General features: G+C 44.1%; 1 protein-coding gene across 1 annotated transcript; it reads right to left on the minus strand.

Annotated features, from left to right (window-relative positions):
* On the minus strand, positions 1-27,563 carry ATIC (5-aminoimidazole-4-carboxamide ribonucleotide formyltransferase/IMP cyclohydrolase). Its single transcript, XM_029069057.2, has 16 exons — positions 27,390-27,563; positions 21,646-21,772; positions 19,850-19,926; positions 17,842-17,908; positions 16,736-16,824; positions 16,219-16,370; positions 15,983-16,139; positions 14,737-14,862; positions 12,297-12,404; positions 11,476-11,561; positions 7,146-7,235; positions 3,472-3,600; positions 3,243-3,335; positions 2,969-3,151; positions 1,353-1,508; positions 1-263 (listed from the first exon to the last, which is right to left on the minus strand). The coding sequence occupies exons 1-16, from the start codon at positions 27,556-27,558 to the stop codon at positions 144-146; spliced, it is 1,929 nt and encodes a 642-aa protein (XP_028924890.2). The 5' UTR covers positions 27,559-27,563; the 3' UTR covers positions 1-143.
* Between the last annotated feature and the right edge of the window lie 83 nt (positions 27,564-27,646).

A 27,646-nucleotide genomic window follows, 5' to 3' on the forward strand; every position in this document is an offset into this window, starting at 1 on the left:
AACTATTAACACTACCTTTATTCCATACAAACACACATAGACAGCGTCAATGTTTTGAAATGCACAACAAAAATGGTCAAAAACTAAACACTACCGGCACTAAATGCTGAAAAGAGGTGCAGAAACAGCATTGCTGTATATTATCAGTGATGGAACAGACGAAGATTGGTATGAATGAGGGTTATTCCAAGTTCATCACAGGCTTCGATCACAATCTGGTCAGCAGCTGAACCCGATGGTGCAGCAATATATTTTACACCACTCTAAAATGAATATTTTTGAAAGATTAAGTCACAGGACTCCACTATAGAGAAAATATCATAAAGCAAAAACAATTCCTCTAAGTAATTCTTTTTGGCCCTAATTGGGCTGGCAAGAACTGAAGCTGGTCAGGTTCCTAAAAGCTGAGAAAAACCCGGGCAAGTAATTTAAGGGCAGGAGAGCAGTGGGGTTCATGGGGCATAAATACTTGCCTGGAATTAATCATACTTATTTAACGCTTACTGTGTGAGATAATGATGACATTTGTTAAGCGCTTATTACATGCCAAGCACTATATTAGGCATTGAGGTAGATAAAAGATAATCAGGTTCCACACCGGGCTCACAAAGTACGAGAGCGAACAGGTACTGAATCCCCATTTTCAGATGAGGGAACTGGGAGACAATGAAGTTAAGAGACTTTCCCCAAAATCCCTCAGCAGGTACAGGGCTGGGCATGGAAGTGAACCCAGGGACTCTCTGCTGTATTGTACTCTCCCAAGCACTTCGTACAGTCCTCTGCAGGTAAGCACTCAAAGAATACCACTGATTGACTGATTTTTAAGCACTTGATATTCAACATCAGCCCCATAGCACTTACATTAATATCCACAATTTATTTAGATTAATGTCTGCATCCCCCGCCACAGTGTAAGCTCCTTGTGGGCATGGAATGTGTCTACTGACTCTTATATTGTACCCTCCCAAGCGCTTAGTACAGTACTCTGCACCAAATAAAAGCGTGATAAATGCCATCAATTGACTGACTCCCACATGCTACTGTCCCAGTGAGGACAGGGTCAACTACACATGTCTGAATGTATCACAGAATGAGCCTGGATCAGCTTCACTGCTAGACACCCTGCTGATTCAGACAGTTTCTGGAACAGAGGGGTACTCCAGGCCAGGGTCCATAGATCCAGCCCAGGCATGACAGATCCAAACAGAAGACAGAAAAATGTGAAACAGAGACTTTTGGGAATGATTGTGCCTTAAATAACCAATTTTGGCCACAGTACCAAAATAAGGGGGGGAAAAAACTACCTTCTTAAGCTGTTTTTTTTTTTTTATCAGTTAGCAAAATACACATACCTTTTTAGCTCTGTCTACATTATCTCTAAATGGGAAGAAGGCATCAGAGCTGATGGACACTTCATTCAATGTACCAATCCACTCCTTCTTTTCGGTTTCTGTTAATAGCTCAGGGACTTCCTCAAACATTGCCTTCCACTTGGCGAAATCATCATCCTACAAGAAATGGTCCAACATATCTTTCAAAAATTGCGAGATGGATTATTTCAATGCAGAAATCAATTTGGGGTACTTCCCCTGGTGTATTGAAATTATGACTAATGACATTTCTTTGACATCCCAGTTAACATCTGCTTTCCATTCAACCATTATCATTTAGTGTTGATAACTTTTTATAAGAAAAAAATGGATTTAGGTTTACCAAAAGAGTTAACATGTAACCAATTTAGTTCTACATGACTTTAATCAATCTCTACAGATTTTAACTCTTAAATTCATCTTGAAGTGGTTATTTTCAATCTATTTAAAGTGTACACACATGGAAAAAGCAGTTACATTAGGGGCTTCAAAGAAATCTTACTGGTTATAGCTGACAAGCAGGAGTTTTTTGCTTATGATTTATTTTGTTCAACTCAAATAGTCCAGCTACTTGTCCTGTAAAAATAAAATCCTGTAGACATGAGTCAGAGTGTTTCTATTTAATACATATCCAATTCTGCAGGCTGGTTTTCTTCTTTAAAAGGAAATGTCTATTTGCTAATCTCTCTATTACTCATCTGTCTGATTTATTAGAAAGTCTGTTTTAGCAAATAGATATTCTAATAAAGCAGAGAGATGAGTAAATTTCTGGGAAAATGAGTGAATAGAGAGTCTAAAAACAATATCAAACAAAAACTAATGCAAATCCAGCAGTAAAAATACAAGATAGCTCACAGCAACACCTCAACTTGAAAGGTTTCCACTCTTACTGATGGAAAGGAATAAAACTTTTGTGAAAGACCATATTACTTTGACTTTGTTTTCATTCGACAGTCAGCATTTCAGCCTGAAGTTGAAAGGTCTGAAGTAGTCTCAGCACTTAATGATTCAGGCCTTGCACTCTCCAGATTTTGCAATATTCAGGCTTTTTGTCTTTTCTCTTCCATCTTGTTCTCTGACTTTTGGTCATTTTGCACTTACTAGAACTTCATTAATGTGCATAAAGGAAGTAAATGGAGAGGATATTTATCCCAGACCAATTAGCTACTCATTAACAACTCAAATAAAAACTGGTGAAGGGAGAATAAAATACACTAAAACTGAGCTTATTAATAACCTTGTGGGTATTTGCGGTTCTTAATTACCAAGACTACTTAGCTGTTGACTGTACTGAGGACCAAGTGCTGAGAACTGGAAAGTATGACTAGGAGAGGGAAAAGTTATGGAGGTCTGGTATTTTATTTTACTTGTTTCTCTCAACTACTATTTTCTCATCAAGGTCTTTTTAACTAAGTCCCCAGATTTATACAAATATGTGCTCTGGAAGAAAAAGAGGAAACAGGAGTTTAGGGGAAAGGAATGAGTTTAGGGCAAAGACTGTACTTCAAATAAGGTCACAGACTTTCAGTTTTTTTACTGCTGAAAGATGAAAAACCACATGAAGCTCAGTACCAAACCACACTGAAACAGCCACGTACCTCACCAATGGTTCCAGTAACATATTGATCAATGGCATTGGAGATCTCAGCTCTCTTCACTCCTGCTTTAAATTTCATTGAAAGCACTCGAGGGTGATGTCGAAGCCACCAATAGTTGGCCTTATCACCAGCAAGGCGTGTACAGTGTATTCGGGACTGCTGCCCTGCTCCAATTCCAACAACCTGGAACAAAATGAGACCAATACAATGGGCCTCAGCCAGTTTACCACGTTAATTTCTATTGGGCATCACCTGGTCAGAGTAGCTTGCTCACCTGACCATTCTTGGCATAGCAAACTGAATTGGACTGGGTGTACTTAACAGCGATGCTGGCAACAATGAGGTCTCGGATAGCAGACTCAGGCAACTGAAACCACAAAAATAAAATCAGTCTTTTGGTCTTTTATATCTTTAATGATGTTGTCCACTGAAGCTTATCTGACATTAACAGGAGCAAGAGATGATTGGCTAAGAAAAAAAATCAGTCACATTTTCAAACTTACGGTTTTATTTTTAGTAACGATATTGCTGAATAATGATTTGTCAATGGTTCCATTATTCCTCTTCTGACTTAGGTGTAGTCCAAAGAGCATTCGAATTTCATTCTCATCTGGTTTATAATTTTGGTCCATCTAGAAAATGTAAAAAAAAAAGATGGACTTCACAAAATTAGGGACATGAAATAGCCCCAGTAAAACACGTCTCCATGACAACACATTTAAAACATGAAAAGTATTCTGGAATACACAGCACTGGAATAAGTCAAATGTCTAAGTCAATCGATGGTATTTATTGAGAGCTCACTCTGTGGCTAGCACTGTACTATGTGCTTGGGAGAGTACAATGTAGCAGTCAGTAGAGACGTTCCCTGCCCACAAGGGGCTTACGGTCTAGAGAGGGATACAGACATTAATATAACAAATTACAGATGTGAATGTAAGTGCTATGGGGATGAGGGAGGGGTAAGTACTATGTGCTTAAACCTCTATCAATAGTATTTACTGAGTGCTTACTATGTGAAGAGCACTGTACTAAGTGCTAGAGAGAATACAATACAGCAGAACTAGCCGATAGGTTCCCCGTCCATAATGAGCTTATTGGGGATCTTTACGGTAAATAACTGGGAACCACTTTGATCGACTGCTTCATAGTATGAAATATATTGGCCTGAAGCTCTTCAAAATTTTAACTTATACAACATACATCACTGTAGAAATAGAAACTGTAAATCAACCATTCAATGGTATTTATTGAGTGCTTACTGTACTAAAGGCTTGGGAAAGTTCAATATTGCAGTCCTCAACGAACTTACAATTAGGCAAATACTAATATAAATAATTGTTAATCACATAATTAATGAAAACAATTAATCAAAGGACACTTCTTTTGTCTTAAAAAGGCCAAAAATCTATAACCCTTTGAAGAGTGCCAATGGCTGGAACAGGCTGGAAAAGATAAGCAGACATAATTATCCATAGAAAAAAAATTAACCTTAGTTTCTTTGTTCTCCCCAAAGTGCACAAAATATCTATAGACCGAAAGGCCAGTGTCAGTTTGTTGATGGTCTGGTACCACCATCCATTAAATAACAACACAAAAACTTCTTATGCTAGGAAGCAGTTTCACAATAGTAGCACAACAGAGCTCCCAACAGATAATGCCAATTCAGAGACTTGGAGGAGAAAGATACGAAACAGTCGGCAGCGTTCACAAATAGCAAAGGTTGGCGAAGAACCATTAAGTGCTATGGATGGCTGATGAAGGGAAACAGTCTGGGAAGGTGGTGCTTACTTAATAAGGGATGCTTTCTGGAGAAGGTGTGTTTTCAGGAGGGCTTGGAAAATGGGGTGAGCTACATTAACTGTGGAAACAATGAAGTCATTTGTATTACACGGCTGAGAAATGAAGAATGAAATGGATTTTGTGGGTTGTGGGCACTCTGTCTTTTGAGGACACTTGCCTTCCCTTGAGCTAATCAACTGTCAAAACAGCCGGACTACCAAGAGTTGGGCTCAGTTGGGGGAAAGAGAACAAATATTTAATGACCATTCTATAGACAAGGGAAATGAAGCACAGACAAGTTAAGTCACTTGTCAAGGGGGTCAGAAACAGCAAACAAGTGGTGAACCAGGATTAGAACCCATGTCTCCTGACTTCCAGCCCTGTGTCCTATCCATTAGGGTACACTGCTTCTCTGTACTTTCCACACACTTTTGCTTAAGGACAAGTTCTGCACTTTTTCAACTTGCTTGATTTCTCCATATGTGAAAAATTTAAAATTACTTATACTTAGCCTAAGGAATTTTGATTTAGAAGAAATCATACAATAAAGCTTACTTATGATAAACACATGTGATTCAATAAGTGGTTTTTGGGGAACAGATGGTCTTCCGATTCAAAGTCTGAAGATATGAACGAAGCATTTTCCTTTGAAACTGAACCAACATTTGACATTTTGAAGTAATCTTTTACATTTTGCATAACCACCCTAATCACAGGGCCGATGGTGATCACTTCTAAAACCAACCTGCAGCCCTGCCATCTGGAGCTCTCCAGGAGTCAGATTAAATGGCAGCGAAAGTGAATTCTGTGGTCATCCCACATGCTGGGATTCTTTGGGGTCATCGGTAATGGACAAATTTTTCTTATAAAGACTTTTGGTTTTCTTCAAAGATTTGAAATGAACCACTGCCCTTAAAAACAATATTATTTCATCTTCAAGAATGAATAGTGTGTGTACATTTACACACAAACCCTTATATAAAGTGTGTGTGCACGCCCATTCATATTACTATACTATAGTGCTGGAAGACAGTATATTACTTATACTAGAGTACAGAGAACAGATATGTCTATTTGCTAGAAGACACTAATAACGATGCATGTGGGCCAACACAGGCCCCAGAGGTCCCAACCAAACTGTGCACAAGGACTGACGTTTTTTTAAAGCACTTCCTGGTGCTGTTTTCTCTTTTACCTTCCTATCTCATTATTTTTCAGTAGCTTCTTGCTAAGAAAGATTGCAGAAGCACAAGATTCCCAGCTTTCAGCTAAGACGGCTCATTGCCTATGGCTCCCTTCTATTGTATCCTTCACTCAATGCCATCCTTGGGTTAGTCTTCCTTCCTCCTGATTTTCATTTGCTACTGTAGCTGTTTGGGGTATCTTATTTCTATCCATCTCCTCACACGTCAAGACCAGTGCAACTGTATTGAGGCGAACATACCTTCAATGCTAGTTCAGTCAACCGCATTTACTGAGTGCCTACTGCTTGGAAGAGTGCAGTATAACAATGTAACAGACACATTCGCTGACTACAACGAGCTTAGAGGAGACTGACTTGTTCATGATTCTGCCTAGTCATCTGATGTGAGGGAAGGCCTATAAGTGAAACTGATGCTCAAGGAATCAGATGTGTCATCTATGGGGAGGCCGCATCTCACTTCCAAAGAATGCTGGGCACCACAGCAGCTCCACAGAATAGATCTCCGGTTTGGTCTAGAGCCTAATAAAACTGCCACCTGCTCTACTGGACAGTCTCTCAACAGACACTGTGAGCCGGTTTTCTTCATCCAATCTTTATGTCCTTATCTTTTGTTGCACTGATAGTCCTTGTGTTGCTAATGGATTTTTGGCAATAAGCATGGTTTTCTTTGATTTAGGCTGGTTGGACAACCACATTCAATGCTCTTTGGCAAGCCCTCATACTGTCACAGCAGATGACTACAAATGCATTTTCCCGACAGAAAACAAAATTGGTGCTCCAAATATCTGATGGTTTATGCTGGATTTCAAATGAAGGGGTCTGTTTAACTATATCAAAGAGGCTCCTGGTAGACCTGAGAGAACCAGGGACAGGTCAAACATAACTGTAATTCTGTTAGGTGACTTCTTTTACCCTACCAAATCATCAGGAGCATATTTCCGCAAGATGTTTAAGGAAATGTTTTCCTTAAAGTTTATGATTCCTACACATGCTAAAGAATGATGAAATGAATGAAGAATTATGAAAATACAAAAAAATACAGTTGTTTTTCAATAGAGAAGGGGGAAGATACATAAATGAAAAAAGAAGTCATTTGAAGTAAAAATAGGAGGTAAAGGAAGTAAAGGGAAAGGAGATGAAAATGCTACAAACAAGAGAGACATCACTATGTAGAACACAGAATCCACTAACCTGAAGGACACAGTAGTTCCCATTTTTCTTTTTGGACAGTATTTTCAAAGCTTCCTCTTCATACCCTGGTGCAATGATGCCATCGGATACCTGTCAACAAACACAAAATTAACTCACCAAAAGGCAATGAAGGAAATTTTCTCAGCGAACCTGTAATGAGCTGCATGCGAATACAGATGGTGAGAACTGACCAGGGTTTTTTGGCACAAAGCACTTGGGGTCTGTATGTGCTTGGTGAATTTTCCATTTATATTAATATCTATCTCCCTGTCTAGATTGTCAGCTCACTGTGGGCAGGGAACGTATCGTCCAAACTCTGGGGTATTGTGTCCTCCCAAGTACCTCTTACACAGTAAAGCACTCCATAAACACCATTCAGTCATTCATTCAATAGTATTTATTGAGCGCTTACTATGTGCACAGTACTGTTCTAAGCGCTTGGAATGTACAATTCGGGAACAGATAGAGACAATCCCTGCCCAATGACGGGCTTACAATCTAATCCGGGGAGACGGACAAAAAACAAGACAACTTAATCACAATAAATAGAATTAAGGGGATGTACACCTCATTAGCAAAATAAATAGGGTAATAAAAATATATACAAATGAGCACAGTGCTGAGGGGAGAGGAAGGGAGAGGGGGAGGAGCAGAGGGAAAGGGGGGAAAAGGGGGCTTAGCTGAGGGGAGGGAAGGGGGGGCAGAGAGGAGCAGAGGGAGCAGAGGGAACAGGGGAAGCTCAGTCTGGGAAGGCCTCTTGGAGGATGTGAGCTCTCAGTAAGGCTTTGAAGAGGGGAAGAGAGTTAGTTTGGTGGAGGTGAGGAGGGAGGGGATTCCAGAACATCAGGAGGACATGGGCCAGGGGTGGATGGCGGGATAGGTGAGAACGGGGGACGGTGAGGAGGTGGGCGGCAGAGGAGCAGAGCCTACGGGGTGGGCAGTAAAAAGAGAGAAGGGAGGAGAGGTAGGAGGGGGCAAGGTGATGGAGAGCCTTGAAGCCAAGAGTGAGGAGTATCTGTTTCGTGAGGAGGTAGATAGGCAACCACTGGAGGTTTTTAAGGAGGGGAGTGACATGCCCAGAGTGTTTCTGTAGGAAGATGAGCCGGGCAGGGGAATGGAGAATACACTGGAACAGGGAGAGACAGGAGGAAGGGAGATCAGAGAGAAGACTGACACAATAATCCAGCCGGGGTATTATGAGAGCCTGTACCAGTAAGATAGCCGTTTGGATGGAGAGGAAAGGGCAGATCTTGGCGACATTGTAAAGGTGAGACCGGCAGGTCTTGGTGATGGATTGGATGTGTGGGGTGAATGAGAGAGCATTGTGGGGTTGAGAGACGGGAAGGATGGTCGTACCGTCCACAGTGATAGGGAAGTCAGGAAGAGGACAGGGCTTGGGAGGGAAGATAAGGAGCTCAGTTTTGGACATGTTGAGTTTTAGGTGGCAGGCAGACATCCAGGTGGAGACATCCTGGAGGCAGGAGTGGATACAAGCCTGAAGGGAGGGGGAGAGAACAGGGGAGGAGATGTAGATTTGGGTATCATGTGCATAGAGATGATAGATGAAGCTGTGTGAGCGAATGAGTTCACCAAGAGACAGAGTATAGATGGAGAACAGAAGTGGGACAAGAACTGACCCTTGAGGAACCCCTACAGTTAGAGGATGGGAGGGGAAGGAGGAGCCCGTGAAGGAGACTGAGAATGACCGGCCAGAGAGATAAGAGGAGAACCAGGAGAGGACGGAGTCCGTGAAGCCAAGGTGATATAAGGTGTGGAGGAGAAGGGGATGGTCTACAGTGTCAAAGGCGGTTGAGAGGTCAAGGAGGATTAGGATAGAGTAGGAGCCATTGGATTTGGCAAGGAGGAGGTCATGGGTGACCTTTGAAAGAGCAGTCTTGGTAGAGTGGAGGGGATGGAAGCCAGATTGGAGAGGAACCAGGAAAGAGTTGGAGTTGAGGAATTCAAAGCAGCGAGTGTAGATGACTCCTAGGAGTTTGGAAAGGAAGGGTAGGAGGGAGATAGGGCGATAACTGGAAGGGGAAGTGGGATCGAGAGAGGGTTTTTTTAGGATGGGGGAGACATGGGCATGTTTGAGGGCAAAGGGGAAGAAGCCATTGGAGAGTGAGTGGTTTAAGATAGAAGTTAAGGTGGGGAGGAGGGAAGGGGCGATGATTTTTATAAGGTCAGTGGGAATGGGGTCTGAAGGACAGGTGGAAGGGGTGGCACTTGTGAGGAGGGAGGAGATCTCCTCTGAGGATACTGCAGGGAAGGATGGAAGGATGGGAAAGTAGGGGAGAGGGTTGTGGGGGAAGCAGAAGGGGGAGGGGTGACTTTGGAGAGCTCAGACCTGACTGCGTTAATTTTCGTGATGAAGTGGCCAGATCGTTGGGACTGCGGGATGGGGGAGGTGGAGGAACAGGGGGCCTGAGGAGAGAATTAAAAGTCTGGAACAATTAGCAGGGGTGATGGGCATGGGCATCAATGAGGGAAGAAAAGTAGTTTTGCCTGGCGGAGAGGGCAGAGTTTAGATAGGAAAGGATAAATTTGAAATGGATAAGGTTGGCTTGGTGCTTGGACCTTTGCCAGCAGCGCTCAACAGCTCGAGCATAAGAACGAAGGAGGCGGACAGAGGCAGAGACCTAGGCCTATGGGTTAGTGGAGCGAGAGTGGCGGGGGGGGGGGGGGGGGTGAGTGAGTCGAGATGAGTACAGAGGGTGGAGTTGAGAGCGGTAACCTGATCATTGAGAGTGGGAAAAGAGAATAGGGAGGCAAGGTGGGGAAAGATGCTTTTGGAGAGATGGATGGGATCAAGAGAGCAGAGGTCTCTGTGGGAGTAATACAGATTTGCAGGGGGAGAGAGTGTGAGAGAGGAGGCAGGTGAGAAGGTTATGGTCCGAGAGAGGGGTTTCAGAGTTGGTGAGGGAGGAGATCGTGCAGCAGTAAGAGATGACGAGATCGAGGGTGTGAACAAGTCGGTGAGTGGGCGTAGTGTGGCGGAAGAGGTTGGCAGAGTCAAGGAGTGATAGTATTGATTGGTACCCTTCAAGGATTTAGTCCAGTCTGAGAGCAATCAAAAAGGAAAAGTATGGGGCAGGTCATGCTAACTAACCCTCACCCCTTTCAGGCGTGGAGTGTACAGCTGCTGGTGGGCTACCGCAAGAACCAGCCACAACGGATCCTTATGGATCCTTCGACTTCTGTGGGCTCCTTTGCAAAGACTAACATTTATATTCTAGCTCCTTATGTGAGGTTTTGATGTGAGACTCACTGGGTTGTCTATATATTTTTCATTACTCGTTGGCAGAGGGCAGCCAGGATAGAAGCAAATGAAGTGGACAGTTTCGGTCTCCTGACCTACCAGACAAAGTAGTGATTCAACAACAAAGATTTTAAACCAAAAATTCGGATGAACTTCAGACTGCCTCTAATTTGGTCCTTTACCTAATCTAGTTTCACACTCCCTTACTGTCAATTACTTAATCAAGAGGTGCTATCACGGTCTACATTTTTAGGCAACACAAACTAAGAATAAGTAGTCTTTGTTAAGGTTTAAGAATCTCAAGGAGCAGTTCAGTTTTAATATTTCAATCCCCCACACCCCAGATTTATTACGAATATGGTAAAATAAATCTAAGAATAAAACCAGCTTTAATTATTCAAATTCATATATTTTAGAAAATCTTCATATGAGATACAGACCTCACACTAGTCTAAAATGGAATCTTTATTGCTCAAATTAGAAATCATAATTACAAAAGCTTTGATGTTTTCATATGTTACTTATTTTTGCATTATGGGACCAATTAAACTTTATTTTATGGTATTTAAGCTTTTTCTGTGTGTCAAACACTGTTCTAAGCAATGGGTTGGACCCACGTTAATCCAGTTGGATATAGTCCCTGCCCAACATGGGGCTCACAGTCTAAGGAGGAGGGAGACTGTTTTGGAGAAAACTTAAAGTATTACATGAAATTTTAGTAATTGTAAGGTATCTCCCTAAAATGACTTTCAACACAAACTTCTTAATTTACAAATTACCAACTTGATTGCAGTAGGTCCCCTAAATAAGTTAAAGGCAGCATTTTCACACAAATGTAAAAATAAACCTCACCTCTGTTGCTGATGTGCATGTGCTAATGCAAAACTGCTGTGCTTGCAAGATTGTGAGTTCAAATGTAAACGAATATTTGACCCCCCCCCACATGTTCATTATAAATTCAGTATAAACTGTGCATTTCAATATATGAAGTACCAAAAGAGGGAACCTCCCCTCATTGACGATGTTGAACTGCAGTCAATGTATTTCTCCGTTTGTTCACATTTTACTAACCTCTCTGGAGATTATTTTAGCAGTAGGAACATCACAAACATCAGACAGAGCAATGAAATCACCAAAAGATGACATTCTATCCGCCCCTGGAAAAAACAAAAACAAACAAATGAGATACTAGTTCAAAGTAAAAGAGAAAACTAGTCATATCATCAGTTGGACCAAATTCTGTCTTTTTATCTCTAAGAATAAGTTTTGTCTCAAAGGGAATTATACATAGGAAAACTGGACTCCATTTTTCTGTGTCCAATTTGGTCATGGCTGGAAACTAAATCAACAAATATATTATTAAAAGTAATCAGATCAAAGATGTCTAGGGAAATTTTATGTTCCAATTTTCCCCTCAAATGATTTAGCTGATCAAATTCCACAGCTCTTGCAAAGTTACTTAGAAATCCATTCCATAAGCAAAATGCACAACAAGACTGACATTTCGGGATTATTAAAATCCCAAATACTAGGTAACTGAAACCTAAAATATAGATAAATAAAAGATGTCTCTGGGCTCACCCTAAGACATGGGAAACTTTCTACAAAGCATCTTGTCCATTTGATCAATGACCAATTTTGAGGAGGGAAGTTGGTTGTACCAAATCCACATGGCTGAGTTAGAACTAAATCAAGCACCTACTGTTCTCACAACAGTTTAACTTGTATTCAAGTTCTCAAACATTAATACTGCCTCAAGTACTATGGAGAAAGCAAAAATAAAAGATTAGTACAGAAATTTCATTCTTATATATGAAATTCTGTATTAATTGCTTGTATTAAGTTAAAACTACTTTTTCTTTTCCTTTTTTTCTCTATTCTGTCCTCCTAACCTCTTGCTCTTGCATATGCAGTGGACAAAGGTGTAAGGTTCTTATAGAGATCATGCACCATACAGACTTTTGCTTCTTCTTCTGAGAGTGGCACACCAATAGCAGCACCTGGTGGACAAAACCATAAAACCGTTCAAGAATGAAAGCACAAGTGTAAATTAAAAAATTTAATAACAGTAAGGTATCTCCCTTACCACACAACAAAGTAATTTACTTACACTACCCTCGTATGCCACCTTTTTTTGAGGGAAAGGGCTCCACGGGGAGGGTGGAGTTGGAGCAAAAATGAGAAATGCAGATGCACATGGGCTGGGGAGGCAGGTAAAGATGGGAGACACGACGAAGCAGTATGCCACAGGGGAAGTGTGCCCGGGGAACGTGGTGGGGGTCTGGCAGGAAGCCCACACACCACTCGAGGTTGGGGACAAGCAGAGACTGGAGCACCTTTTCTGGCTTAACTAATGGCTCTGTCCTCAGGAAAGTGAGAGGACCTACCCTGCCAACTGGAGAAGTGCAGGAGGAAGCTACTGCTCTGTGGTGGCCCTGGATGCTTTGGCAAAGCTGAGATTAGAGCCGGCAGGTAATGAAGGGAGGCCGGCCAGGCCAGGCAACAGCACAGCAGCCTTGCTCCCGAGGTTTGCCTCCTCTTTTACACCTTTCCTCTTTGATTTCCCACTACAACCTAGCCTGCAACGTCAACCTATTTACTGTACCTCTATTTCGTCTATCTCACGCCAACCTCTCACCTAGAAGCTGCCTCTGGCCTGGGCCTCCCTCCCCCTTCATATCTGACAATCACTTTCCCCACCTTCAAGCCTTAATAAATCACATGTCCTCCAAGAGGCCTTCCCCACTTAAAATATCTGTACGAATCTGTAATATGAATATCTGTCTCCCTTTCTAGAGTGCAAGCTCCTTGTGGGTAGAGAATGTGTCCAGCAACTCTGCTATACTGTAGTTGCCCAAGAGCTTAGTTCAGTGCTCTGAGCACAGTAAGCACTCAATAAGTACAACTGATTGACCCTCTGGGGTCCGAGCTGGTTAAAAAAGCCCTAACAATAAGCCAGAGGAGCCGGAAGCGGTGCCTGCAGTCCTCCTGGAGTGTCTCCAATACTGCCTGTGGCAAACCTAAATCCACAGTGATATCCTGAGCAGTTCCTGGGATTCCCTGGCTCCCCTCCTAGTTGCTAAGATACTCCAAACCATCTTTGACCAATTTGGATCCAGCAAATCCTACCTGCTAGAATGCACTTTTCTGCCGGAGAGAAGGCTTTTGTCCACAACTCCAAAAGGTTCATGAATTTACCCACTACCAACGAGACACTGCACAGTGAGAAGCCCCATGGTTTAGGAGAAAGAGCACGGAATTGGGTTCTAAGCCCGGCTGTCTTTTGCTTGCTGTGTAACCTTGGGCAAGTCGCTTCACTTCCCTGGGCTTCAGTTCCCTCCTCCATATAATGGGGATTCAATACATGTTCATTCTCCTACTTATGACTGTGATCCTCACATGAGACAGGGACTGTGCCCAACTTGATTAACTTGTACCTACCTCAGTGGTTAGTACAGTGCTTGGCATATAGCAAGTGCATAACAAATACAACTGTTATCATATCTTATCTGGGCACAGGAGTGGAAGGGGGTGAGCGCAGATATTATCTTCTATCAATTAAATCTGAGGAGCTACCTTTCACAAATTTAAAGCAGCCCCTTTCCCCACCACTCACAAATCGAAAGGGGTATGGTTCTGAAAACTTTAGTATGCTAGTCCATACCAGGATACCCAAACCTTACAAATAAAGAAGTAGCAAACCTAACAATGACCAAGTGCTGTATATTTTTAAAACGCAATTTTTTTTCTTTACCCGGAATGCTGAGCAGACATGCCAAAGGTGGGAAGGGGAGGTGGTAGCAAGTGATGAAGGTGCTCCTGGGGAATGGGAAGGGACAGATTGGCAAGCAAGAGACAGCCAGGGCATGAGCTGGGGCATGCGGTAAGGGAAGGGGGGTAGGATGGGGAAGAGACCCGCCACTACCACCTAACCATGTCTCCCCCACTCCTTGCCCCCAGCAGTTCTGGGCCCAAGGATGGGAGGACTGCATGCCAATGCTGCCAAAAGGGCCAGGGCAGGGGTTTATAACAGCTCAACACCAACAGTGTGGCAAAATAATGAATAATAAGCCACATGTGCATGAGATGCATAGCAAATGAAGAACTGCTGCTCAATGCAATTTTAAGGCACCGGGGAAAGACAATGGAGTCTATAGAAAGAGTACTAAGCTATAGAAACCTAGTGTTTAGTCCCAAATGAAATGGCTAATTACACATTTACTGTTATTACTGTTATCAGAGCCTTGACAAAAACACCTCTTTCAAAGGAAAGAAGAGAGCAGAAGAGAAAACATACATAGCACACCCACGGCAAGAAAAAAGGTAACCTACCTGCTGGGCTGACATGCTTGAAAGAAGTAGCAGCCGGAATGCCTAAGGCCTCTTTGAGTTCTTTCACCAGCTGCCAAGCATTCAGGGCATCACACAAGTTTATAAACCCAGGGGATCCATTGAGAACTGTACACATCACATACACAAATCATTAACAGGGACTCAAGAAGTTTGCAAAAAGCAATTTTGCTTTAAAATCATCAACAGTATTTATGGAGGATTTGAATGCACACACTGTTCTAGATGCTTAGGACTATGCAAAAGTGTATTTAATTTAAGGTTTTAAAGCTGTACCACATTTGTGAATCCCTGTCTTCTTAATAGGCCTTGCAGAAAAAGACCTATGATGCACATCTGATATATTAATGTATACCTCAAGAAATGTTCAACTTCAAACATTTCTGCTTTCATTATAGTAGAACCATCAGAACCATATGACCAGGAGCTAGTTTATATTACAGAATACAAAACACAATTTTGAACATGGAGAACTAGGTAATTAGTAAACATTCATTAAATGGTATTTATTGAACACCAGTGAGTGCAAAACTCTACTGAGTGCATTGGCTAGTACTGTCTCAAGGAGTTTACTGTCTAACTGATGGCTACACTGAGTGCAAGAAACTCATCGTGAGTTGCCGCAGAAGCTGCCATGAACCCTGGTCAATGAGCTTACAATCTTAAAAACCTAGCTGTAGTGAATAAAAGCCTAAGTCCTAATTCCAACTAAGGCAGAAACTTAAATACGACAAAAGTCAATGTGGACTCAAAATGGAGGAGCACATTGTTCTGCCTCATGTCTTTAGTTATAAGAGTAAAATCTCACTCATTTGGACTAAAGAGGTTGGATGCAGATTTGACTATAGTAGTGTGCCAGACGAGCTGAAGCTCAGCTTCTTAGGCGCTGCTCTGGCCTGTTATATCATCTGTCTCTTTAAATCCCCTTAGGACGGCTAAACCACACAGAAAATACTCTTTTCTATGTTTCTGCCTCTGAAAATCACCTGTCGTTTGGATTTCAACTAAGGCTCATTTCTCTGTCTACCACTTCTATGACACGGGACTCTCCCAAATGCTTAATACAGTGCTCGGCACACAGTTAGCACTTAATAAATATGATGGATTTGCTCTATTAAAAGCCAGTGTGGTTCAAAATCATCCTTAAGATCTAAACCTACTTTAATAACAAAATATAATGAACTGAAACAAGTCTAAACTGTACTTAGCATAAATCTTTAGACGTTACCTGAAAGAGGAAGTTTTGGCAGGACTGTGTATAACTGAGCAGGGGTTTGATGAGGGTTCATTCCATACCTCAGAGGGATCTGAGAAATTCCTTTACTGTACTCCTTTCTGAAGTAATCTGATATAGCTTCATCATACTTAAAAGTGTGAGTGAAAGCCTACAAATACAAAAGCATTTTTAATATACCATTCTAGTCACTTCATTTAAGAACAAGCCTTTTGGAGGCCTTTCCGAACCTTCAGTGCTAGCTGACGCCGGGTCTCCAAGGATGTATCTTTAGTATCAGACTGTTCCATCTCTGAAGCTACCATCGCATAGTCATTTGGGTCACATACCACTGTCACACGAGCGTGATTCTTAGCTGCAGCTCTTAATAAGGTGACTCCACCTCAAGAAAAGGAAACAAAAAAACACCCAACGTTTTTACTCAAAGGAAACCTGCCTGCCTCATTTATAAACAGCTGAATTCTCAATTAGCTATTGAATTCCCAAGCCTACCAGTCTCCTCCCACCACAGTATTCAAATGCAGACTCTGTCATACAGTACAAGTGAACCTGACAAGGAAACTGCTGGCTAACCACTGGACAAAGACCCACAGTAAACTTTCTCTTTCCAAAAAGCACAAATCTGGGAAACACTTATTTTTAACTCATCAGAATCACAACTGTCAAATAGTTTCATAATTACATTTAGGACATTTGCATAGCCAGTTTTATGCATAAATAGAATGAAGACAATGATCCTCAACTTACCAATATCAATTTGTTCGACTGCTTCAGCTACAGTTACATTAGGAGAAGTTACAGTCTTCACAAAAGGATAGAGATTACACACCACGACGCTAAAATAAGGAAGAAATGGATCAATCAAAATGGGTTTAATTAATCAAGGTAAATCTCACTGATTATTGTCCAACGAATGTCATGACCCTAAAATATTTCTTAATGACTATACCTAATATCCGAAGAGGTCTATATAATCTGAAAGATTAGCATGGCACAATAAAGATAGAGATGTGTCTCAAAAAGACCAGAGAAAATTTGAACAAGTACAAACTGTATTTTGCGACATAACTAAATATGGACAATCCCCTTTAAAAAACCAAATCCAACCGGTGCTATAAATACATGGAAAAAAAACCTAGTTGAAGAAATTAATTTGCATCAAACTAGGTTCTTTTAGATGGTTTGATAAAACTAGAAAGCTGTTCAATTACAGGTTTTTGTTTTATTTTCCATTTATAATGATTTTGAGAACGAACAAAAATTTTGCTTTCACAAAAGCTAATTAACCTCTCTGAATAAGTATTACCACCCCCGTTAGCACAGGACAGTCAATGTGCTATTTGGAAAAATTATTATTCAGGCAATCCTAGGATTTATGATAATATTGCTCCTGAAAACCATGCCTTACATCAAAATAGTCTAAGTCAAAGCCCATTTTCTAATAAGGATGGTATAAATGGGCAAACGGTTCCTGAAATAAGATTGGGAACCCTATTTTACTCAGAATCGGGTACTCAAAATGCAAATGTGTTCAAAACACAACACTTTTACATGACAACCAAAGAGTGTTACTTGGAGCACATGATATTGAATTGATGTTGCAGAACTAGAAAAAACTAGACCACCTGATGGAAAGATCAGAGGCAGGTATACCTTCTGATGAAAACAACAGCCCTCTCTAAAGGGGCTGGTTTTATAATCACACAATCTAACTTTGTCCTGAGGCCCATGTAACGACTTGATATTATGCGTCCCACCCCCTCAGCGTTAACACATATGCCCTATCATAATGCTCCAGTCATTTCCTGGCTCCATTTCATTCTGCTATATGAAGGACAACTTCAAATGCTTACCCTATAAGGCTGAAATCAAGTTTGGCCATATCTGCCTTATCATCTGGAATATTACGAGCCAGGATCCCTGGCAATTAAAAGGAGTGTTAAAAGCAATTAAAAGGAGTGTTAGGCTCTAAAATGAAGTATCAAGAGAGAACAAAATAAGTCAACAAATCACTTTATTCCAACATTTCCTTATGTTATCACCATTTTTTTTAGCCATTTGCCCTCTCAACCAAATAGCTTAGGAGTGCTGACGTTATACTGCTGCAGAGCCGAGGCAAAACTTCCTCTTAGTAACTTTAACTTTACAGTGCTCTTTCCCTAGCTTCAGAGCAGACAGTGAGAAGGTGGCCAGGGAAGAGGGTGAACAAATCCTTGTGCCTTCTCCCATTTCTGCTTGTAGCCTCCCAAATGCCACTGCTGACTCTGAACCTGATACCACAACGGCAAAAACTTACGCACACCTGACTCCAAAACAGCTGTGGCCTTTATGGCTCGTGATAACCCAGAGATTGAGCTTGAGCCCAATGTGGGATAGGGACTGTGTCCAACTTGATATGCTTGTATTCCTTCATTCATTCATTCATCCAATAGTATTTATTGAGCGCTTACTATGTGCAGAGCACTGTACTAAGCACTTGGAATGTACAAATCGGCAACAGAGAGAGACAGTCCCTGCCCTTTGATGGGCTTACAGTCTAATCGGGGGAGACAGACGGACAAGAACAATGGCAATAAATAGAGTCAAGGGGAAGAACATCTCGTAAAAACAATGGCAACTAAATAGAATCAGGGTGATGTACATCTCACTAAACAAAATAAACAAAATAGGGTGGTGAAGATATATACAGTTGAGCGGACGAGTACAGTGCTGAGGGGGTGGGACGGGAGAAGGGGAGGAGGAGAGGGAAGGTGGGGAGAAGAGGGTTTATCTGCGAAGAGGTGAAGAGGGGGTACAGGGAACTGAGGGAGAAGGGGGAAGCTCAGTCTGGGAAGGCCTCTTGGAGGAGGTGAGCTTTAAGTAGGAATTTGAAGAGGGGAAGAGAATTAGATTGTCGGAGGTGAGGAGGGAGGGCATTCCAGGACCGCAGGAGGACGTGGCCCAGGGGTCAACGGCGGGATAGGCGAGACCGAGGGACGGTGAGGAGGTGGGCGGCAGAGGAGCGGAGCATACGGGGTGGGTAGTAGAAAGAGAGAAGGGAGTAGAGGTATGAAGGGGCAAGGTGATGGAGAGCCTTGAGGTCTAGAGTGAGGAGTTTTTGTTTTGAGCAGAGGTAGACAGGCAACCATTGGAGGTGTTTAAGAAGGGGAGTGACATGCCCAGAACATTGTTGCAGGAAGATGAGCCGGGCAGCGGAGTGAAGAATAGACTGGAGCGGGGCGAGAGAGGAGGAAGGGAGATCAGAGAGAAGGCTGACACAGTAGTCTAGCTGGCATATAACGAGAGCCCGTAGCAATAAGGTAGCCTTTTGGGTGAAGAGAAAAGGGCGGATCTTGGCGATACTATAAAGGTGAGACCGGCAGGTCTTGGTAACGGATCAGATGTGTGGGGTGAACGAGAAAGACGAGTCAAAGATGACACCGAGGTTGCGGGCCTGAGAGACGGGAAGGATGGTCGTACCATCCACGGTGATAGGGAAGTCTGGGAGCGGACCGGGCTTGGAAGGGAAGATGAGGAGCTCAGTCTTGCAGAGCTTGTATCCACCTCAGTGCTTAGTACAGTGCCTGGCACATAGTAAGCGTTTAACAAATACCACAATTATTATTATTAGGTTGGACACAGACCATAACCCACATGGGGCTCACAGTCTTAACCGCCATTTTACAGATGAGGGATCTGAGGCACAGAGAAGTGCAGTGACTTGCCCTAGGTCACAAAGCAGACAAGTGGCAGAGCAGAGGCAGACACAGTTCTCTGTGTGACTGCATTCCCTGAATATTCCCTCAATTTCTCAGGCTTCAAAGCCACTGGCAAAACCTGTCAGGTTCCTTGGGTATTCGAGATGTCTCAGCAGCAACTTACCTGCATGAACTGCTGGATGCAGTGTTTTCACACGACCCCCTAACATTTCAGGGAATCCTGTCAGGTCAGAAACATCTCTAAAAAGAGAGAGCAAGCATAAAGTTGTAATTGGTTCTCCCTGGGACATAATTACCTAAAGCAAATTTTAATTATGGGTCGCAGATACCAGCCAATCGGAAATGATCCATTCTGGCTTTTTTGGGTTAGAGAGTTAATGTACTCTAGGAGGGAGACTTCATTTTTAGAGAAGATCAGGTTCCCTGCTTCCTAAAGCATAGCAGACATAACACTGGGGTTTTGTGGGGTTTTTTTTTAATAGATGGGAGAAATAAGAGGAGCATGCAAGGAATGCCAATTCTTTAGTCGAGATGTCACCAACCTATGGCCCTAGCGACATATCTTCCTCGTCCAAATGACGATCTTGAGGTGGGAAGGGAGGGGGAGGTGGAGGAAAGGACATGAACAGGAAGACACTTAAAACCACCCCGGAGCATGTGCTGTGTGAGGGAGGGAGGGAGGGAGACCATGAGGAGAAAACCCCTGAGAGAGGAGCTGGGGGTCAAGGTCTGCAGCAATCCCAGATGGAAAGCAACAGTTGGGGCCCGGAGTAGCCTAGGGAAGAAGGGGTGGTGGCCAAGTATTTTGGTGGCCCTGCATCTCTTCCTTGCCCCTTTCTTCCGAGTTCTCGGCTGCAGCAGGTTGAGGAGGAGGTGCCAGAACCTAAGCTGCTTAAAGCAGCTGCCCCAAAGGAGGAGGGAGTATAGCAGCTGGGGGCTCCCCTGTCAGATAGAGCCCCACCAACTTTGCTTTGGTGGTGGGAAGAGGCTCAAAGTGACCCAGTGGTTGGGTGATAAGGTTGCTGGAGTCTCAGTTCCTCCTGACCTCAGGCCAGAGTCATTACGATTCACGGGCCTCTCCTGTCACCTGCTTCCCTCCGCCCCCCAACCCCAGCTCTAGATAGTGGGGTTGCACAAGCTATGTATCAGTTTAGGACTGGGCGGATGTCAGGGAAGGCAAGGGCCCATGGACTTGGTACCCCAGACCCCAGGGTCAAGGGAGATGCCCAAAGTCATTCACGAACCAGGGATAGCCCAGAGGCCATTATCTTGGAGGCATTTTGCTGACCCAATACATCACTTAAACATGGCTCCGACACCCCCTCTGCCCTGGTACAATCATCTCTCGGCACACCAACTGCTCCATTTTGTTTGGCTCTTCTGCACAGTGGGGTGGTCAACTCTAGCTCTGTTCTAGATTGCCAGCTCCTTGACAGCTAGTATCACCTCTACCAGCTCTATTGTACTGTACTCCCCCAAGGACTTAGTACAGTGCTCTGCACACAGTAAGCACTCAATAAATACTCCTGATTGATTAGATTAGGGGGTCTAGACAGATCCATGGCTTGGGATCTCTATTAGGCTTTTCTTGGAATGAGGTGTACCTCTGGCAGGGAATTCTTTCCTCTCTCCCCACCACAGCACTTGGGAGATGAACCTGGACCACTTAGGCACATATCCTTTAACTCTACAGCTTCTTCCCCCCTGAAATTTATTTCAGCCTGCCTTCCCTGGCCTGTAAACTCCTTGGTGGCTGGCAAGTTTACCTAGGCCATCCTATCCTTTTGTTCTAAAATCAGGCTTACTTCGCTCACTGTTCAATTAGCAAGCATTTTAGATTTCACGGTTTAGCTTGTGTTCTATTGCTCTGGTTCACAAATAGAATACACCGATCCAATGCTTACGCTCTTTAATTAATTCTAATTGGCTGTCATGTTAAAATTTTGGAAGTTACCTTACCTGACGGTGTAACCAGCATCCCTTAGAGCTTTGGCTGTTCCTCCGGAGGCAACTAGAGATAAACCTGATGCACTCAGACTTTTTGCAAATTCTACAAGGCCAGTCTTGTCTGAGACACTGAACAGGGCTGAAAAAGACAGAAAATAGTTTTCATCACGTGGGTGGCTGAATCGGAGCTAGAAAAAATATCTATGAAAATTATAATGGTCATCCAATAATTTTAGAAGCCATAATCCAACACGAGGATGTCTTGAATCTTGCTGTGTGTAGTTCTTAAGGCTGGAAAGGCTGTAAGGATTTAACTCCTCCCTTCAAGATTATCTTGGAATTTTAATTCTCTATTTACCCTTATTTTTCTAAATGACTCCTTAACCCATTTGCATTCCCAATTGTGAGGGTCAGAGACCATGCAGAAGTGCTTATCAGATCTCAAACTAAGAAATATCATTACTACTATTTCAGACTCCTTTTTATTTTCCCCTTAAGATTCTTTCTGTGCTGCTCTCAAATCTCCTATTGTGTGCTCACTTCCAGTCTGAGGTATGTCTCTTAGTGCCTAAGGGTAGCTATTTTCATTCATTCTTTCAATCATATTTATAGAGAGCTGAGTGCAGAGCACTGTACTAAGGACTTGGAAAGTACAATTCAGCAATGAGACAATCCCTGCCCACAACGGGCGTACAGACGAGAAGCGGGGGAGACAGACATCAAAACAAGTAAACAGGCATCAATATAAATAGAATTATAGATATAATATACATATAGATATAATAATGATGGTATTTATGTTTCTCTCTCTCTATATATAAATATATATATTTTCCTTTTTGTTCCTGAATTTGCTTGTTTCCAAGTGCTGTGGGGAGGACAGGGAGTGAGGAAGAGTAAGGCTGTCAACTCCTTGGGAGAAGGAGAGGGGGGAGTCATGACCTCCTTCTAAAGTTTGGCATCCCAGGGACATTTCCTTTCAATTCATCTCCACATCTTTTTGGGCAGGGGAAGTAGCCTTGGCCAGCCAGTCTCGTTCCACTTCTTGCTGCCTGCCTGGTGGGCACATCCCCTCTCCCTGTGAGGGCAGGCGAGTCAACTCTTGCCCTGGCACCCATGAAGGACAGCCTGCTTAAACTGGCACCATCTTTGCAACCCTTTCTAGACTAGGGCCTCCCACCTATTCGGGCTCAGGTGAACCAGCCTAGGGCACACAATCTCTTCTGCCCCTTAGGGATTAGAAGGCCTCTGGGCCAAGTGTGGACTCTGGTCCTGCCTCACAGCCCAGGATAGTCAACAGAACAGGAACAATGAGGTTAAGAGAGTTAACACCTACTGCACACAGAACACTGAAGTAGGCACTTCTAAGAGTAAAAGAGCATCAGGAGACATGGCCCCATGTGCCTGCCTACCTCTCCCATCCTCTTATTTCCTTCCCTCAGCCATTCAATGCTCCAACCCAAATTTGTCCTCATGTTCAAAATCAATCATACTTACCCAATGTTTACTGTGGTGAGCCCACAACAAACTGCCTTATTAATGACAGTTTATGATCCCATGAACGACCACAGGGAAGAGACTTTGCGAAGCCATTGATGAGCTTTATTCCAAGCAGGTGATTATGTGCTTGTGGGGGTGGAGCATGGAGGGAAGTGGGGCCTTGTCTCCCTGTTCTACCCGGTAACAGGCCTGGGCCAATCAATGACTGCCACACAGAGCCACAGCTGCCATGCCTAGGGCAGATAAAAGGCAGGCCTGTTGAAAGAGGGAACACTTGGAGGTATGGAGAGAAGCCAGAAGGAAGCACGCTGAGAGCAGAAGAGCAGCACTTGGCAGCAGAAAGAAGCAGCATTGGTAGATTGGGCTTCTTTGAGCACAGACTGCTATTGGACCCTTGGGTGGTGGAGTTAGTGAGTGTATGCATGTGTCACTCCCTTGCAGGTTGGTAAAACTATGTAAAAACTTTCCACTGTAACCTTGGTGATCAGAGGTATGGTTTGAACTCTACTTTGTGTCACAGAGGCTCCTTGGGTCCAGGAAGGTGCTGGTTTGTATGAACTGGGGGCTTGTGACACGTTCAGAGAAGTGTAGGGGTAATAGTATAATAGACACAGTAAACAAAATGAAATTTAAGCACCCAGTGGGAGGGGCTGTAAGGAGTTCTCAGTCCTACATCTCTATAGTTAGGGCACTATAGCAGAAGCTGGCCACGTGCACTTTTACTGCATGGCTTCCAAGTCAGTTCACCTTAACAATACAATAATCATTAGCACAGTCATTAAACACTTAAGTACTCAGCATTGCACTAAGAGGGGTAGATGTGATAATTTTCAGCTCCAAAACACTTCCTTCCTACAAGGGGTCCACAAACTAGAACACGAGAAAGAGGGTGTCTTAGATCCAATTTGCAGATGAGGAAACTGAGACAGACATTGAGTGGCTTATCCAAGACCATAACATAACTGGGATTAAACCAAGGGTCTCCTGAGACTATATCCTGGGCTATTTCCACTAGACCACACCTCTAACCTCAGTCAAGAAGCAGTGTGGCCCAGTAAAAAAGCACAGGCCTGGCAGTCGGAGGCCCTGGGTTCTAATCACAGCTCTGCCACTTACCTCCTGTGTAATCATTCAATCATACTTACTGAGTGCAAGGCACTGGACTAAGCGCTTGGAAAGTACAATTTAGCAACAAAGAGACAATCCCTGCCCACAATGAGCTCACAGACTAGAAGGGAGAACAGACATCAAAACAAGTAAACGGTCACTTAATTTCTATATGCCTCAGGCGGCTCATCTGCCAACTGGGCATTCAATACTCTTCATACATTTAAGAACTGATTTTGTGCCAGGTACCGTACTAAGTGTTGGGATGAATACAAGCTAATCAGGTTGTGCAAGATCCACATCCCACATGGGGCTCACAGTCTGTCCCTGTTTTACAGATGAGGCAACTGAAGCACAGAGAAGTCAACAGACTTGCTCAAGGTAGCACAGCAGACAAGATTAGAACCCACATCCTCTGACTCCCAGGTCTGCGTTCTTTCCACTAGGCACGCTGCTTCCCTATTTACTGTGACTCTCATGTGGGACCTAATTATCCAGGATCTACCCTGGTCCTCAGTACAGTTTCACACATGCTAAACATTTGAACACCTAAGTTATTACATCAAGTTTAAATTTAATATATGGTCATTCTCTTTCCTGCAGGCTTTTAATTCAATTACCATCTTCCTTAATGGCCCAGCAAGGAAATAGTTTAGGTGTCATTCCCAGGAGGTCCCGGTTCAGCCATCAGCAGCTGCTTGGCTGGGGGTTGACCCAGCAGCCCCCCTCCCAATAATAATTATGGCATTTAAGCACTTACTAGGTACCAAGCACTGTTCTTAGAGCTGGGGTAGATACAAGGTAATCAAGTTGTACCACGTGTGGCTCAGTCTTAATCCCCACTTTACAGATTAGGTAACTGAGGCACAGAGAAGTTAAGTGGCTTGTCCAGTGTCACACAGCAGACACGTGGTGTAGCTGGGATTAGACCCCACGTCTTCTGACTCCCAAACGTGTGCTCTTTCCACTAGGCCAGGCTGCTTCTAATAGTTATGGTACTTAAATGCTTACTGTGTGTTAAGCACTGTACTAAACACTGGGGTGGATACCAACTAATCGGGCTGGACCCAATGTCTATCCCACGTGGGCCTCAGTCTCAATCCCCATTTTCCAAATGAGGCACAAAGAATAATAATGATGATGGTGGTATCTGTGAAGCAATTTCTATATGCCAGAGCACCGTTTGTTCAATCGTATTGAGTGCTTGCAGTGTGCACAGCACTGGACTAAGGGCTTGGAAAGTACAGTTCGCAGCAGAGAGAGAATCCCTGCCCAACCACAGCCTCACAATCTAGAAGAGGGGAGACTGACAACAAAACAAGCACAAAGGTATCAGTGGCATCAGTCTAAATTAACAGAATTCTAGACAGATCCACATCATGAATAATATGAGTGAATATCTACATATATACCCAAGTGCGATGGGGTCCTCAGTGCTGGGGTGGTAATAATAATGTTGGTATTTGTTAATTGCTTATGTGCAGAACAGTGCTGGGGGAGATACAGGGTAATCAGGTTGTCCCACGTGACGCTCAGTCTTAACCTCCATTTTATAGGTGAGGTCACTGATTAACTGCGAGCCTCACGTGGGACAACCTGATTACCCTCTATCTACCCCAGTGCTTAGAACAGTGCTCTGCACATAGTAAGCGCTTAAATACCACCACTGATTCCAAGCGCTTAGTATAGTGCTCTGCACATAGTAGGCGCTTAACAAATACCTTCATCATTATTCCAAGTGCTTAGTACAGTGCTCTGCACATAGTAAGTGCGTAATGAATATCACTATTATTCCAAGCAGTTAGTACAGTGCTCTACACATAGTGAGTGCTTAAACACCATCACTATTATTCCAAGCACTTGGTACAGTGCTCTGCACATAGTAAACGCTTAACCAATACCATCATCATTATTCCAAGCGCTTAGTCCAGTGCTCTGCACATAGTGAGCGCTAAAATACCATCACCATTATTCCAAGTGCTTGGTACAGGACTCTGCACATAGTAAGCGCTTAACCAATACCATCATTATTCCAAGCGCTTAAGGCAGCGCTCTGCACAACAAATACCATTATTATTATTCCAAGCGCTTAGTCCTGTGCTCTGAACATAGTAAGCGCTTAACGAAGACCCTCATTATCATTCCAAGTTCTTAGAACAGTGCTCTGCACATAGTAAGCGCTTAACGAAGACCATCATCATTATTCCAAGCGCCTAGTCCAGCGCTCTGCACATAGTGAGCGCTAAAATACCATCACTATTAATCCAAGCGCTTGGTACAGGGCTCTGCACATCGTAAGCGCTTAACCAATTCCATCATCATTATTCCAAGCGCTTAAGGCAGTGCTCTGCACAACCAGCTCTGCCACTTGTCAGCTGTGTGACTGTGGGCAAGTCACTTAACTTCTCGGTGCCTCAGTTCCCTCATCTGTAAAATGGGGGTGAAGACTGTGAGCCCCACGTGGGACAACCTGATTCCCCTGTGTCTACCCCAGCGCTTAGAACAGTGCTCTGCACATAATAAGCGCTTAACAAATACCAACATTATTATTAAATACCATTATCATCATTCCAAGCGCTTAGTCCAGTGCTCTGCACATAGTAAGCGCTTAACGAATACTATCATTATCATTCCAAGCGCTTAGAACAGTGCTCTGCACATAGTAAGCGCTTACCAAAGGCCAACATTATCATTAATCCCCATCTTAGATGAGGTCCCTGAGGCCCAGAGAAGCGAAGCGGCTTGCCCACAGGTGACAAGGGGCAGAGGCGGGATTCGAACCCCTGACCTCGGACTCCCAAGCCCGGGGCCCCTTCCACTGAGCCCCGCTGCTTCTCTGCTTGGGGGGCCGGGAGGGGGAGGGGGAGGGGGAGGGGAGGGGCAGGGGGAGGGGGAGGGGGAGGGGGGCCCACGGGGGCCTGGCCGTCTTCGCCCCCACTTCGCAGGGGCCAGGAGGGGGAGGGGGCGGGCGCGCGCACGCACGGGCACGCGCGCGCACGGGGTGGGGAGGGGGCGGCGGTTGGGCGGGCACGCGACCCGTCCGACCCCTCGGGGCCGCGCCGACCCGTCCGGCCGGCCGGCATTTCCCGAGGCGCACCGGTCGGTCCGCCCGCCCGCCCGCCCGCCCGGCCGGCCCCGGCGCTCCTCACCTAGCTGCCCGTCGGCCATGGCGATGACTGTCGGCGCGCGCGGAGCTCTCGGCGACCTCCTTCCTCCCGCGCCTCCCTCTCTTCTCCTCTGCACATGCGCAGGGCCGCGCGCACGGAGCTCTCGGCGACCTCCCTCCTCCCGCGCCTCCCTCTCTTCTCCTCTGCACATGCGCAGGGCCGCGCGCGCGGAGCTCTCGGCGACCCCCCTCCTCCCGCGCCCGCCCCTCCTCTCCTCTGCACATGCGCAGGGCCGCGCG

The sequence above is a fragment of the Ornithorhynchus anatinus genome, chromosome 7 (assembly GCF_004115215.2).
Source record: "Ornithorhynchus anatinus isolate Pmale09 chromosome 7, mOrnAna1.pri.v4, whole genome shotgun sequence".
Lineage (NCBI taxonomy): Eukaryota > Metazoa > Chordata > Mammalia > Monotremata > Ornithorhynchidae > Ornithorhynchus > Ornithorhynchus anatinus.

Bases quoted from the DNA above. Each gene is read 5' to 3' on its own strand.
- ATIC (XM_029069057.2), bottom strand. From the start codon at position 27,558: ATGTGCAGAGGAGAAGAGAGGGAGGCGCGGGAGGAGGGAGGTCGCCGA. The intron at 16,825-17,841 runs GTAAGCATTTGA...TCCTTATTTTAG, and splicing joins CTTGATTTCAGCCTTATAGG to CGTCGTGGTGTGTAATCTCT. The intron at 16,371-16,735 runs GTAAGTTGAGGA...CCTTTTCTTGAG, and splicing joins AGTCGAACAAATTGATATTG to GTGGAGTCACCTTATTAAGA.